This window comes from Sinohyriopsis cumingii, chromosome 2 (genome assembly GCF_028554795.1).
Source record: "Sinohyriopsis cumingii isolate HCF-2022 chromosome 2, ASM2855479v2, whole genome shotgun sequence".
Lineage (NCBI taxonomy): Eukaryota > Metazoa > Mollusca > Bivalvia > Unionida > Unionidae > Sinohyriopsis > Sinohyriopsis cumingii.
Window position 1 is genome coordinate 117,305,295 of NC_142962.1, and position 13,730 is coordinate 117,319,024.

At 36.2% G+C, this 13,730-nt stretch overlaps 1 protein-coding gene across 3 annotated transcripts in view; it reads right to left on the bottom strand.

Moving 5' to 3' along the window:
- The window catches only part of LOC149805675 (pleckstrin homology domain-containing family H member 2-like), a 349,103-nt gene that overhangs the window by 75,485 nt on the left and 259,888 nt on the right, over window positions 1–13,730 (bottom strand). For all 3 annotated transcript variants that reach the window (XR_016419762.1, XM_089950325.1, XM_089950326.1), the window contains 3 exons: window positions 10,176–10,286; window positions 6,578–6,664; window positions 5,644–5,713 (listed from right to left, as the gene is read on the bottom strand). Coding sequence is in view for 2 of the 3 variants with exons in the window: in XM_089950325.1 (XP_089806451.1) it covers window positions 5,644–5,713; window positions 6,578–6,664; window positions 10,176–10,286 (268 nt within the window). In the remaining variant the exon portion in view is untranslated. The remainder of the gene's footprint in view (window positions 1–5,643; window positions 5,714–6,577; window positions 6,665–10,175; window positions 10,287–13,730) is intronic.

Consider the following 13,730-nt stretch of genomic DNA (forward strand, 5'->3'; position numbering starts at 1 on the left):
GGAGGTCAGATTAGTTGTTGTTGTTGTTCTAGAGTTTAATGCCATTTTTCAGCACTAGATAGGCTATACATGGCGGCCAGTATTAATGGTGGAGGAAGAACCCTGGAAAACCCCAGGAAGAACCACCGACCCACGAGAAACTACTGGCAGGCTTTCCCACGTACCCACGCTAGCCGAGCTTTGGACTCGAACCCATGCAGACAGAGGTGAGATGGCAGTGGTCTGGAATGGTGAGCACTTTAGACCACTCGGCGGAGGTCAGATTAGCACCATGTCATTTAATTACTTGCCCCCGATATTGTTTTCATTTTGTTTCCTGAAATGGCAGTAGGAAATGCATATTCTGGTATGTTTTTGAATGGATTCAAACACATTTCTGAGAGATTAAATTAAACTGGTGCATAAAAAACGTTTATGATTAGCTATTATGGCCATGCTTGCGCAGAAGAATGAAAAGATTGGACTTTGTTTTAGTACTGGACACACTGTTCTGGCTGCATTATACTCCAAATCTGAAACATATCCTACTTTTTTGCAAAGGTTCATCTGTTCGTGTGCAGTTCAGACTGCTCTGCTTTAGATCTAAGGCCAAATAGTATAAAATATGGACACCAATTCTGTTTCCAAAATGAGTAATTTTTAACCTGAAAAAAAATCAGGTATAAAAAAATATGTATTAATTAATGGAAGAAAAAAATATAAATCTGCATCTTTCTATTTTTTCTGGTGGTAATTCCACCCACTTTGCTGTAGCATAAATGCTGATGCTACAGAGCTCAGAAATAATGTACTGTTTTATGACACGTAAAAGTTCCATGTGTCTGTGTGTGTTATTTAGATTTTTAACATAGCTTTCAAATTTTTCAGTCATATTGCTATGATGTCTGCATATATGCAATGGATAATTGTATTTTGGACCTGACCTTGTCCAAAATCAAGTTCATTTTCTACCTGACCTGAATCACTGATTTCAGTTTCATAAACAACTTTATCTCAATCTGAGTCAAGAACATTGAAATTCTCCATGGACTAGCAGGTCTACCTGTTGTTTACCACATTTTATAATTTTTAAAAACAGACTATCTAATTATAACTAAGATTTGTAAAAATTTGGAACTTTCTAGAATGAAATTTTTCTTTAGGTAATTGCTTTTTTTAGAAAATGTTAATTGTGACCTGAGGTCAAATAGAGGACTATATAATCTTATTTTTCTTTACATTATTTATTCCAGCTGCAAGATCTGAGCAGGATCAGTTGTATTATTGTGGTGTCCAAGTATTTTATTTGGGCATGAATTTATTTAATTTTTCAAATTATTTCATTCATGTTTATTGTTTCTGAAAATACAAAGTGCTCAAAAATAAAATTCTTGGAAACAAAGACTTGGATTTTATAGTGAAATTCAAATAAGGATATATTCCTGGATTGTATTATTGTGACTCAACTAAAGACTGTTAGCACATCAATATGACACAGGCCACCACAGGCACATCAACACTTCCAACATTGGATTATTTATTTTAGACTAACACTAAAGTTTGTTCAGAACTTTAATTATCAGGACTTGAGTTTGAAATTCTAGGACCATTCCAGATTCATTTTGCAATACCATACATTCATTTTCCATTCTTCACAATGTATTAAGAGGAAAAAAATCATCTGCTGAATTTTACAAAACTTTCTGGTTCACACTCTTTTCTATTACTTATTTTAAGACCATAGAGTCATAATAATAAAATGATGAATACATTTTGAAAAATATGAAAGCTCTAATGCAAAACAGAGCCATGAATGATAAATGAAAATGGAACAAACATAAATGCATTGTCTGGATGGATTATTTTCATGCTTCTGTTAAATTTCTAGTTGAAAGTGATTTGACACAATAATCCAATATCAGAAAGAAATTTCATGTGATAATCCAAGGTCAGATATATTACACTGCCAATCTTTCACTCCCTACAACCACAATGTTCCTACTGTGGCAGAAATAACAATGGTAACTGATATGATGGCATCATCACCTGTGATTGTATTGGTACAATTTTTATGTGAATGAAATTAATAGAAACTTACATTTGTTGAACTTTGCAATTATAATTCTGTCTCTCCTGCAAAAGCATGATGATATACAGTAATCAAAACTTTTGTGGTTATGTTAATTTTGTTAAAGTTTCGCATTAATTGTTGTAGTTGTAGGGTTTAATGCCATTTTTCAGCACATGATAGGCTATACATGGCGGCCAGTATTAATGATGGAGGAAGAACCCAGGAAAAACCCAGAAAGAACCACCGACCCATGAGAAGCTACTGGCAAGCTTTCTCACATACATTGGCTGAATCCAAGACTCGAACCCACACAGACAGAGGTGAGATGACAGTGATCCGTAACGGAGAGCGCTTTAGACCACTCGGCCACTCGGGGCCTCCAGTTTCACATTAAAACTTTAAAAAGTCACAATTCTTTTACAACAGATGCTGCATTCAAGTAAAACTCTATGATAGTATCACCACAGGTCTAAAGTCTATACAGTAATATAATAGGGATTCCTGTCTTATCTGCCTCACTGCTTAAAGGGGACGAAAACCCAGACCTGAACAATTTTATTGTAAATAGAAGGATATTTAGTAGTTTGTGTATATAATCTATCCAGACTATTTTTTCTTTGCATCTATTGTATATGCACAAACATTTCATACAAAATATTGTCCTGTATTCTGAGATCAAATGGAAAGAACCTGCCGCAAATTTGTTAGCTCCCTTCCATACAAGCAGAATGTGACGTCATTTGAGAGGATTAACTTATACGAGTTGTATTCAATTTGTGCAGCGAAGTGTCAAGTAGAAACAAGATGGTTCAATGCGCAGCTCTAAATTGTGTGAATAATATCAGTTCTGGAACAATCCTTATATATTTTACTCTTTTTTTTTTCTCCACCTTTGAAAAGTAAGAAATTATCTACCAAATGAAATAACATTAAAGAAATGTTTACGCTTTTTCATCCAATGTTTCCAACATCAATTTATTATGCACGTTTGATTTTGTATGTAACTGCATCGGATGAATATGCATTTTTTCTTCCACACTTACGTTCAAGACTGTTTTCCACTCGTTATATCATAAACCCCTCCTTCCCATTCTGAATTCATCTTTTTTGTGTAATGGTGATAATAGAAAAATAAATCACTTATAATTGAAAGTCTGTGTGTTCATATAAACTTGTTAGATTTCTTATAACTACACACACCTAAACACCACGATAAAAAATTTTAAATTTTTTTTTAAACAAATGTTACTGTTAACTTTCTTGATTGATAAATCTATTATAATAACATTATTCATTAATGTGGTAATTACTCTTAGACCAGGATGATTCAGTACAAATTGCTGACTGATTCGGCCCATATATCTGGCTGATTCTCCAAACTTCCAAGCTGATTTGGATTAAATGTGACATTTAAATTTGTTTTTGAAGATGATCTTCTCATTATGTCCGAAGTAGGTTGAGCAGTTCAAATATGCATTTAAAGTAACAAAATCCCATTAGTACGCGTGATCATGGTATTGTTATATATAATAAAAAACGTAATCATGTTTATTGTGCATCGGCAATTTAGTAGTGAAATATTTTTTAAACTTCTCGTTCAACTTTAACTTAGTTATTGAGAAATAATAAAATTACGAACACTGACAAAAAAGAAGAAATAAACTAAATGATGTGCATAGTACATGATAGCTTTCAGAAACCATCCGAATTCTGTGCATTAACCCTGATGTTGAACTCAACAGCGACCGGATTTCATGAGTAGGTGTCAATGATGGTTTTTATCGAGTTCAAGTATCATTCGTCAATGGTCAGCAAATCTCAATGAAAAATCAGATTAAATTGTTCAGTTAGAGAGATGATACTATAACTCTTTGGATTATTGATGCCAAGAACTCAGTTGATTTCGGGTTATAAAGACACATGCCATAAAGTCGTCCCAGGATGACTTTAGTTATTAGGTTGGAGCCCTTTCATGTATAAAACTGCAGATGTCACATTATGCTTACACCCGCTCTATTTTTCCAGTTAAAATGCATTTAATGATTTGAAGAGCAGAGCAAAAGGGATAGATGCCACTTCTTTTTCATTAAGTACAGAAGCGGAGTTGATCAAAAGGAAAAGTTGAAAAGTTGCAAATTTTATAGATTTAATAAGTTATTTAGTTGAAGAAAAACAACAATAAATAAAGCCTTAACAACCAGGGCGAGTTCTCCATAATACATGATCAACAATGCCAGCGTGTACACAGTGTCTCAAATGACATCACACCTGCTATTTTTACAGGGGGAGGGAAGCGCGTTGTTCTATTCAAGAAGGATTGGGAGAGATGATTGGTTTTTCATAATTTCTTCATAACGAGTAAGAATAAAAGGTAAAAATTTTCAGAAAATGAACCTTATACATATAGCAAATTATATATGAAGTTTGCGCGAATTTAAGTTTTGCATGTTGGTCCCCTTTAAGCAGAAAGCTGAACAAGGCTGAAGTTTTGTATTAAAGATTAAATGTTTTACATCGGTGACTACATTCAGCTGTCAACTTGGATAATATTATTATGGGTTTAATGCTTATGTGCTAATACACTAGGAGTTCATGTCTTGCTTGTCTTGCCTGCTCAAGTGGAAAGCTTGGTTCATCATTTCAAAAAGTGCTGATGTTTTGTGCTGAAAGAAAAGCTTTTAGAGCTTTTTATTATTTCTCAAAGTAAACTGAATCAATTCCTCCAAAAGGAACCTGAATTTTCTGCAACCATCTATGAACATTAATGTGTTATTCAAGCCAAATAAACCTTGCCTAGTGCGTTCTTTGCTATGGCAATGATCTCACCAGCAATCTTGTCAGAATTAATTTAAACAAAAAAAGGATACTTTGTATTAATTTAGTTCATATGTGACAGCTTGGATTTTCTGCCAAAATGTGCATAAGTTGGTATCTGTTTTTGTACTATTAAAATCGGAAATTTTTAAGAGCTGGCTGCAGTTGTCCTGATCAAACTTTATCACTGGCACATTTCCATCAGTTTGGAAATAAAAACTTGTTACCGAAAAGTATGTGCAGAAATAAGCTTACATGTCTACATAGTATCAAAACGTGGTGGGGTCAAAAGTTCAGCAGATGAGATAACTGTGTACATTCAGATTGCAGAGAGTTTGGCATTCTTGAGTTGTGGTATGTGGTAATTCTTGTGGTTGTTATCATTCTTGAGTCGTGGTCTGGGGAATTTATGATTAAATTAAAAACATTCAATGTAGTTAACTGACTTTATTGCTATTACTTCAGTAAGCAAAATATGAACTAAATGTAACATGCTGCAAAATCTACACATACCTGAATCTTCAAAATAGATTCTGTTCTGTTACTTTTAATTTCACTTTCTATTAATTTGTGGTAGACTATATTTTTGCTGGTTATAATGGCACTTTTAAAACATTATTGGCTATATCATGCAAGGAAATAAGGAACTAAGTGCTTTTTCCAAGGACTACACTGAGGAAGCCCGTTCCCTGCTGGCCTGGCCAGGTGTTGAATCTGTGACCCTTGGATTACATATCTGAATAGCAGTTTTATGTGAAAAGTTATAAAGTATAAATTACCTCTGACCCATCTGTCAGTCTCCGAGTGAGTGTCTGCTGTTAGATAGTAAGTCCTCTTGGAGTTTGTAATCTGAAAACAGATTGGGAGTTGAAAAAAATCACTGAAACTTTTGTCCTTTCAAATAGGTTAACAACTTAACAACACTCATATTTCAAACTATTTTCTTCAAACTTCTGATGAGTAAAATATGTGGACAGAGTCTGAATCAACTGACATTTTCAGTTTTCATAATATGTTCTATGAGACAACATTTCTGAAGGGTTTAGTCTATTGAGCAACCATAAAAAACTGGAGAATAAATAAATTACATTGACAGTGAAAAGTTTTATATAAATATAATAAGCATTCAAACAACAAAGCAAATATTTGATCAGTACACATCATATCTGGATTACATTCTTGAGTAATTAAATAATATAATTAATTACAAGATGCCTTAGGTTATAATTTTAACTCTTGTATTATGGCTATTATATAACTGGTATTTACTCTGAACTGGGCTACCAAACTTCAGATGAAAAAAATAGACTCTTATTGCAATAGGTGATGAGCTTCAATGCAAATCCATTTCATCATTACATGTATTTTCAAGCACTATATAACCACTCTGGTGGCCTAGTGGTTAGAGCATTTGACTCGGATGAACGAGGTCATGGGTTCAATCCCCAGCTGAGTCATACCAAAGACTTACAAAAATGGTACTAACAGCTTCCTCGCTTGGTGCTCAGCATTAACAGGTTAGTGCTAGGACCGGTCAGCCTGGTGTCAGCATAATGTGACTGGATGGGACATCATGCTACATGTCTGCGGCATGATGCCCCAGTGCTAGACATCAATATAAACTGCCACAATGCAGACATCGTGGCGATATGACTTAAAAATTGTTAAAGCTATGTTAAAAATCCAAGTCACACACACACACAAGCACTATACCTCAAATGTCAGTTGCTCTTTAGACCTAGTGATGCGTGTTTTTTCATCAAGTTTGATTGATCCCTGAGGCTTGCGTAAAACATCATGCTGAAAACAAGAAATATGCAATGCACATAAATATAAAAATGAAAGAGATATCATGCACATATTTCAGACAAATTTTTTCAGGAAAACATTAACACCCAATCATAATGTTCTAGCAGTACATCAACTACCTCACAAATGCAATTCTCACAAGCTAAGATATCTGCCACATATTTTGGCTTGCTTTAACAACAAAACTGCTTAAAGGATGGGTGTAGTCAGACTTGAGTGGTCTCCCCAACGATCGACGGACTTGCACCAAATCCTATTAATTGTCAGTTACCACTGGAGTAGATGGGCATAAATCTATCAGGGATGTAACCAAGATGAGAACTTGGAAGGGTGAGCCCATATTATGATCGGGTAAATATTAGCAAATAAACAAATTACTTCAAAATTGTTTTTTTTATATTTTATACGTTATTTGACTACAATTTTAGGAGAATAGCCAAGAGGTGGGGGAAGTTGTATTCCCTTCAACTGGAATTGGCCCCATTTTTTTGAAGGTGCTGAATGACCCTGGAAGGTATCCTGTCACTATGCTTATGTGCACTTTGGGATGAGATGTCTCAGAGGTGAAAACTTGTAAATATCATCTCAGACATCCATTACACAGTCTGGAACACGCACTCAGATGCTATACCAGCAACCTAAACTGGCAAGTCCATATGCGCAAGAAATTAATCTGGTCTTGGGTTAGCGCTGCATTGCACCAAACTTAAATAATACCTTCAAAATACAATAAAGAAGTTTCTGAAATAATGATTTAAAAATAACTGTAATACCTTAATAACTTGGACATAGTTTGCTTTGATTTAACTGACCATAAATAAGTACCTGTTTATTTAGCTACAGTGATCGTGCTACCCAACAAAGCAAGTCTTCATAACCTTAACTGATTGACAATGATAGTGGTTGATCAGTCCACTTTTGAGGGCCAAATAATTCAGTACTGCTATTATGCATAGCATCTCATCCTGCTCAACCCTCTTAAGATTTTACAACAGTTAACTGGAGTGCATTGTTGTTGTACAACAAACCGGTACCAGCATTGCTGCCATACAAAATCCCTTTTCTCCAGCCAGTTTCATGGTTGAAACAAATATCTGACCTCCTGTCAGAAAACAAAAGACAACTCTTCTATTTACAAACAAAAGGAAACACCAGAACAAACAGCTCATCAACATCAAAGGTGGAATAAATATTGTGTTGAAAGTTATGAATTTGTGATACAGGTAAGCTGAAAATCAAAACAAAAATGTAGCGATGATAATCAGTTATGTGAATATACCAACATCAGAGAGGTCATTTTTCTGGCCTGTGTCCTGCATTTCATGACGGCAAAAGTGTGTGATAATATGAAACACTAACCACTGAGTCAGCTTCCCCTTGCAGCACAATAGGAGACAGCTGGTCAACCCCATATACTAAGATGTGTTTCTGCTTGAGCCAGAGGGAGAAAATTCTCCATTTGCTTTTAAGGGCTTTCAAAGTGGTGGGACTTCATGCTCTCAGCAATTCTGTCCACAACTTCCTTAGAGACCTAGGTTTTGTTTGATATGAGATACATGTTCAACATCTCTAGGTCTGAATGAAGAACCTGCAGGTGTTTCAACAGGCAAAGAGACGGCAGGATCTTCATCTCTCTCTGAGCAAGAGATTAATGGACACACCTTGAAAATGAGTGTTGAGCTGCTTTATTTAATACAGGAATCATACATGACACTGAATGCATGCTGTATCTGTTAGCAGGGTTCATGATGGAGGTTGTGCACCTAAAAGTATCACACGGTTTGTATGGACTAACTCAATGCAAAATTTTGATAATTTTGGTAACAAGCTGCCTCACTTGAATGTCCCTACTATTTATTGCAAAACTAAGGAAGCAATACAAAACTCTATACATGAAAATACTTGATAAAGGAGTGAACAATGATTAAAGGAAAGCAACAAACTACTAAATTAGCAAATAACCTGCTGGTACAATTGCCAATAAAATTTGTAAAACTCAAAGGTCAGCTATCAAAAATTAATTTTGAAAAAGAACCTGTGTTTGATAACCAAGCACGTGATATGAAGGTAAAAAATGTTGTGCAACCAGCTTTACCAAGTATAAAAATAGCCAAATTTACAATGTAGGTGAAGTGAATTACAACGATTTGTAATAAATAATAATATGAATCACAGTCGAGTCTGTGGACTACCGTTGTGCAAGAATAGGTCAAATTTTACAAAGTATGTACCAATAGCTAAAAACAAAACACAACCAAATTAGTTCTTTCTCTAATCAATAAATCTGAGCTTAAATAAACTGATAGAAACCTCAATCAGGGATGTGAACCCAACAGATATAGATAAAGTGCTCAATAATCCCAGAAGTGACAGCAAATCTTGGACATCAACTGTGCAGACATTACAGTCATGAAATCATGAAAATCAAACAGTTCACATGAACATCAAAAGTACAGGGTATCTTGGGTTATCCAGTGTTCTGAAATCTTCTATTCAACTGAATGAGAGGACAAATTCTCACTATATGGTCAGCGTGTTTTTGAAATGGAAAACTACCAACAATGCAACAGCAACAGGTATGGCATTATTGAGATTAAAATTGCATGAATAAAATGATTTGTTGAAATGCACATCTTTCGATTATGGTTATAACATGTACAAAGTTTCAAACTGATCCACTGATAATCATCATACATGATATATGCCCTGTTGTAATCAAACATGAAAAATATCAATCTACTGTCCAGAAACATCGGATGCGACTGACATTACAATCAGCAATAAAATGCCCAAACTAGACATTATGAGTTTCTGAAACTCATATTCAGACTTAATAACAGATAAATGTTTTCCGTGAAACCCGGACATGGATACTGACCTCATTTTTTATACAAGAAGTATGTGCATGGAAACAGGTGTGAAATGGGTTTTTGACTTCTGCAAACTGTATAATGTAACCTCTACCAGGGCCAGGTACCAGGAACACAACTCCCTTACCAATTTTGATCACGATTTTATTCAAGTTCAACAAATAGGGATCAGGGTTCGCAAATTATCAGGGTGCGAGTAATTAAGGGAGCGGTGTATTATGATTATAACTGAAGACAGAGTTTTAATTTCAGGTGATTCAGCAGATTGTAAGTTCTTCCCCTGGAAACAAATTTTATGTTGCTTAGTCTATATTTGGTCTTGTTTGTTTTCTATGCAAAATGCCGCTCATCGCAACTGGTAAACAAATATTCAAATTCCGGTTTCTATTCAAACGTTTGCTTACTCATTTCAGCTCTAGAGAGAAAATATCTTTTTTTATTGTAGTGTAAGTTGCTCCCCACCACCACATGAAACACTAGCAATAGAAATGAAAGCCTCAATTTCACAGTGTTTGGTTACAGCCTAAAATAAATGGTTTGTCAAAGTTGGGTGTTATTATGAAGCACTCCTGTAATTACTGGAGATTAATAAAAGTATATAAAAAAAGGAAAATTATTTGTTACTCATTTACCTGAGACTTATAGTATAAAAGTTCTCCATTCCTGAGCACAAACCATCTCTTCTTCCAAGTCTTCACCTTCCCTCCCAATTTGGACAGGTAGCCACACTTATCTAGCATATCCTACAAAAATGAAGTCAAGATTTATTTAACATCAGTATGATTTAAAACAATTCAACATAAGCTCTAGTGAAGTTTTGACCACCATTACATAAATTGAGGATCTCAAAAAGGTAATGATTTAATATTGAATTTATTCAATGAGCATCATAAATTAAATACAAAATCATTACCCGTTTGATATTCTTTTTTTCACATAGTTTGTATTTTAATAGAAATATGAGTGAAAGAAGAAAAATAATTTCATTCATTTTGATTCAGATGTTGGACCTTTCATTTATTGCTCATAAAAAAACATTCCCGTCGTATGTTTGTGCTGTTCTAAAACTACTAAAATTAATAGGTTAAATTTTTACCAATTATAAATCACAGAGCAACTATTCCGAATGAATAGAATACTCGACTCAAACAACATAATTATTCAACACAAAATGTATATACAAGTTCAGTATGATGTCACAAAGAGAACTGCTTAACAGTGACGGTGTGTCACCGTCAGTTCTAAGCATTCAAATTGTGAAGGAATGATTATGGATGCAGATATTACAGATTGACAGTAATGTATTTGTGACTAGATATTTGCATTATTTAATTTGGAACAATGGACTATAGTAGACACAGACAAATTTGAATTGCATCACCTAATAAGAGTTATTATATGGTGTAAACATGCTGCGGTTGGATTATGTTCTTTCAGTTTGGAAGACGGTTTATGTCCACATTCTTCTGTGAACAGTGGTGAGTTTATTTACTCCTCTTAGGTGGCAGGGGAGAGTTTTGTATACTCTGGCAAATTTCTTGGCTTAAGGCTATTGTGTGACGTTTTGAGATTTTTGTGTAGAGATTGGATATATCTGTGAATCTGGTCTTTCTGGCCTGTGTGAAATTGATGTAAGGAATGTTCATGTATGTAATCGCTGCACAGTATGTAGCCAGTGAAATACCAATAGTCACCTAGGAAGCAGAGCTAGCCACTTATAGCAGCAAACACATTGGTTCAAGGCATGTAGAATATCTCAAAAACTGACTGGATGACAACTAACTTTGAATTGCATCAAGCTATTATGTCACTCATGTTTTTCAAAGTTATACCCAGGGAAAGGGCTTGTGTTTGCACTGTTAGCATCATGTGTTCTCAAATATGGCCTCTGGGGGTGGGGAGAATCAACATTTTATTGAATAAATTCCCACTGACTTGTCAGGTCAAGTGAATGATATTCTTATGGCTTTATTATACATATCCAGAAATATGGAACTTATTTACGTCACCCATGTCTTTTATTTTTCATGAATTTTTATGTTAGGCAGGTGTATGCAACATTAAATTTGTGCATAAAAACTGTCCTTTGCACCCTAAGTTAACATTTAACCGCTCTTGTATATAGAGTGGATTCCATGTTACAAGAATACCCCTACCCCATTCCACATGCATGCTATCATGTGACCAACTCCATTAGTTTTATTTGTTGCTGTTCTTGTTTGTGGTTTAAACATTGCATAACTAGCCAGTGTGGGACTAAATGGGCACTAAATGGGCGACCAGACATTACTTTTTTTCCCACATTTCCTTTTGGGCAGTTGATTAAAAAAATTGCCATCAAATTGTTAGTGCTTTGGAGACATTAAGATAGAAGCGAAGAGCATGCATGAGACATACAAATATATCTTGATCGTCCCCAGTGCATATTTTACTGAGAATGAAAATCTCCATGGGTAAAGGGGCTACTGAAGGTAGCTGATTTTTTTGCAAGAAAACCAGGCTGGCAGAGAGGAGAAATGGAGTCATAGTTCCAATTAAACTTAAGACACCCAGAGTCAGTGGACAAGGCATGAATTTTACTTCTTCGTCTTACCAAGGCAAGAGTGAGAAGGAACACAGTTTTGAGTGTGAGATCCAAAAAGGAAGCTTCACTTGATGGTCCATAAGGTGCTTTGGTTAATGACCGAAGAACACAGGAAAGATTCCATCTGGGCACAAGGGAGCAAGACACAGGTCTAAAAAACTTTATAAGACTGACAAGATGCGGATCTGAACTGATGTCTGTGACCTGCAAGAATTTAAGAGTGTTGGAGACGGCAGCTTGATAGCCTTTGATAGTGAACACTAAACATTTTTTGGTCTCAAACAGGAACAAAAGGAAATCAGCAACGGAAGTTGCTGAAGGGTGGATAGGATCAACATGTTTCCTACTGCACCAATCACAGAAGATTCTCCACCTGGCATCGTAAACCTTGGATGTAGAAGCTCTCCTGACTTCAATGATGCAATGTTAACTCATACTAAAAACTTGTTCTGGTGGAGAGATCATTTGAGATGAGCCAAGCATGAAGGTGGAGAATGTCTGGGCTGTTGTGGAGAAGGGATCCCCAGTGCTGTGACAGGAGATCCCTGTGTTGATCTATCAAGAGGTCTTGGAGATCGTTGAACCATGTTCGTTGGGCAGTGAGACATTGTGGCAATGGGGCAATGAGAATGATCTGAGCTGTGGAAGTTCTTGAAGGTTTCCTCCAACAAAAGCTGGTTGAGCAAGGAGAGATCGATCATGATTGGAAATTTCCTAGTTTTCTTGGTGGCCAGGAAGAGTAGGGAGTAGACAGCGGGAGAATGAACATTTAAAACTATCTCAACTGCCCCTTCCTGCAAATGGGTGTGCACCTCTTCCGGATTGGGCTGGGGAAGGAAAATGGGGATCCTTGATAGTAGGAGTTGTTCCCAAAATAGGAGTTGATAACCCTCATTTACAATGGAGACGACCCAACCATCGTCCATGATGCTTTACCACGCCTCTGAGAAATGTATTAGGCAAGCACCTACCGGAATGTTTGGGAAGGGAATGTATGGCAGGAGAGGGGGTAATTTACTAGGGCTGCTCCCGCCCTTCCTGCCCTGGTAGGAAAGGAACGTGGGTTAGAATATTTCCTCTTGCATCTGTGGCGACCTGGGCATTGTGGACCTGACGAGGGAGGAGCTAGTCTAGCAAGAATTTGTGGACTGGACTGGGGTTGTGTCTGCTTGATAAATTTGGCAGATGGTCCATGAGGATGATTTGCCTGACCTTATTTCCTGGTCAATTGCGATGGACTAGGAGTGGAGGTAAAAGATCGATGTTGGTGCTTGAGAAGCCACGGTAGGAATGAAGTCCCCCAAAGAGGGTCTCAGCATCTAGAGGAGTAGCCCTTAGAAGGTCTTTACTTTGATTAAGCAAGACCTTCAATGAGTCTAATGCAGCAGCATGGCGGATGTGCAAAAATTGTGCTGACAATGCCATGGCAACAGATAATACATGCTGGGATGTTTTGGCCACAGCCTACAGCATATGCTGTAATGTGGCTGGATTCAGAGAGGCCTCTCTTAACATACTAAAGGAAGCAGCTGTGAAAAGGTCAGCATGTGAGGCTATAGCTACAAGCAAATGGATTACTGTTCCATGGCAACAAATGTTTTCA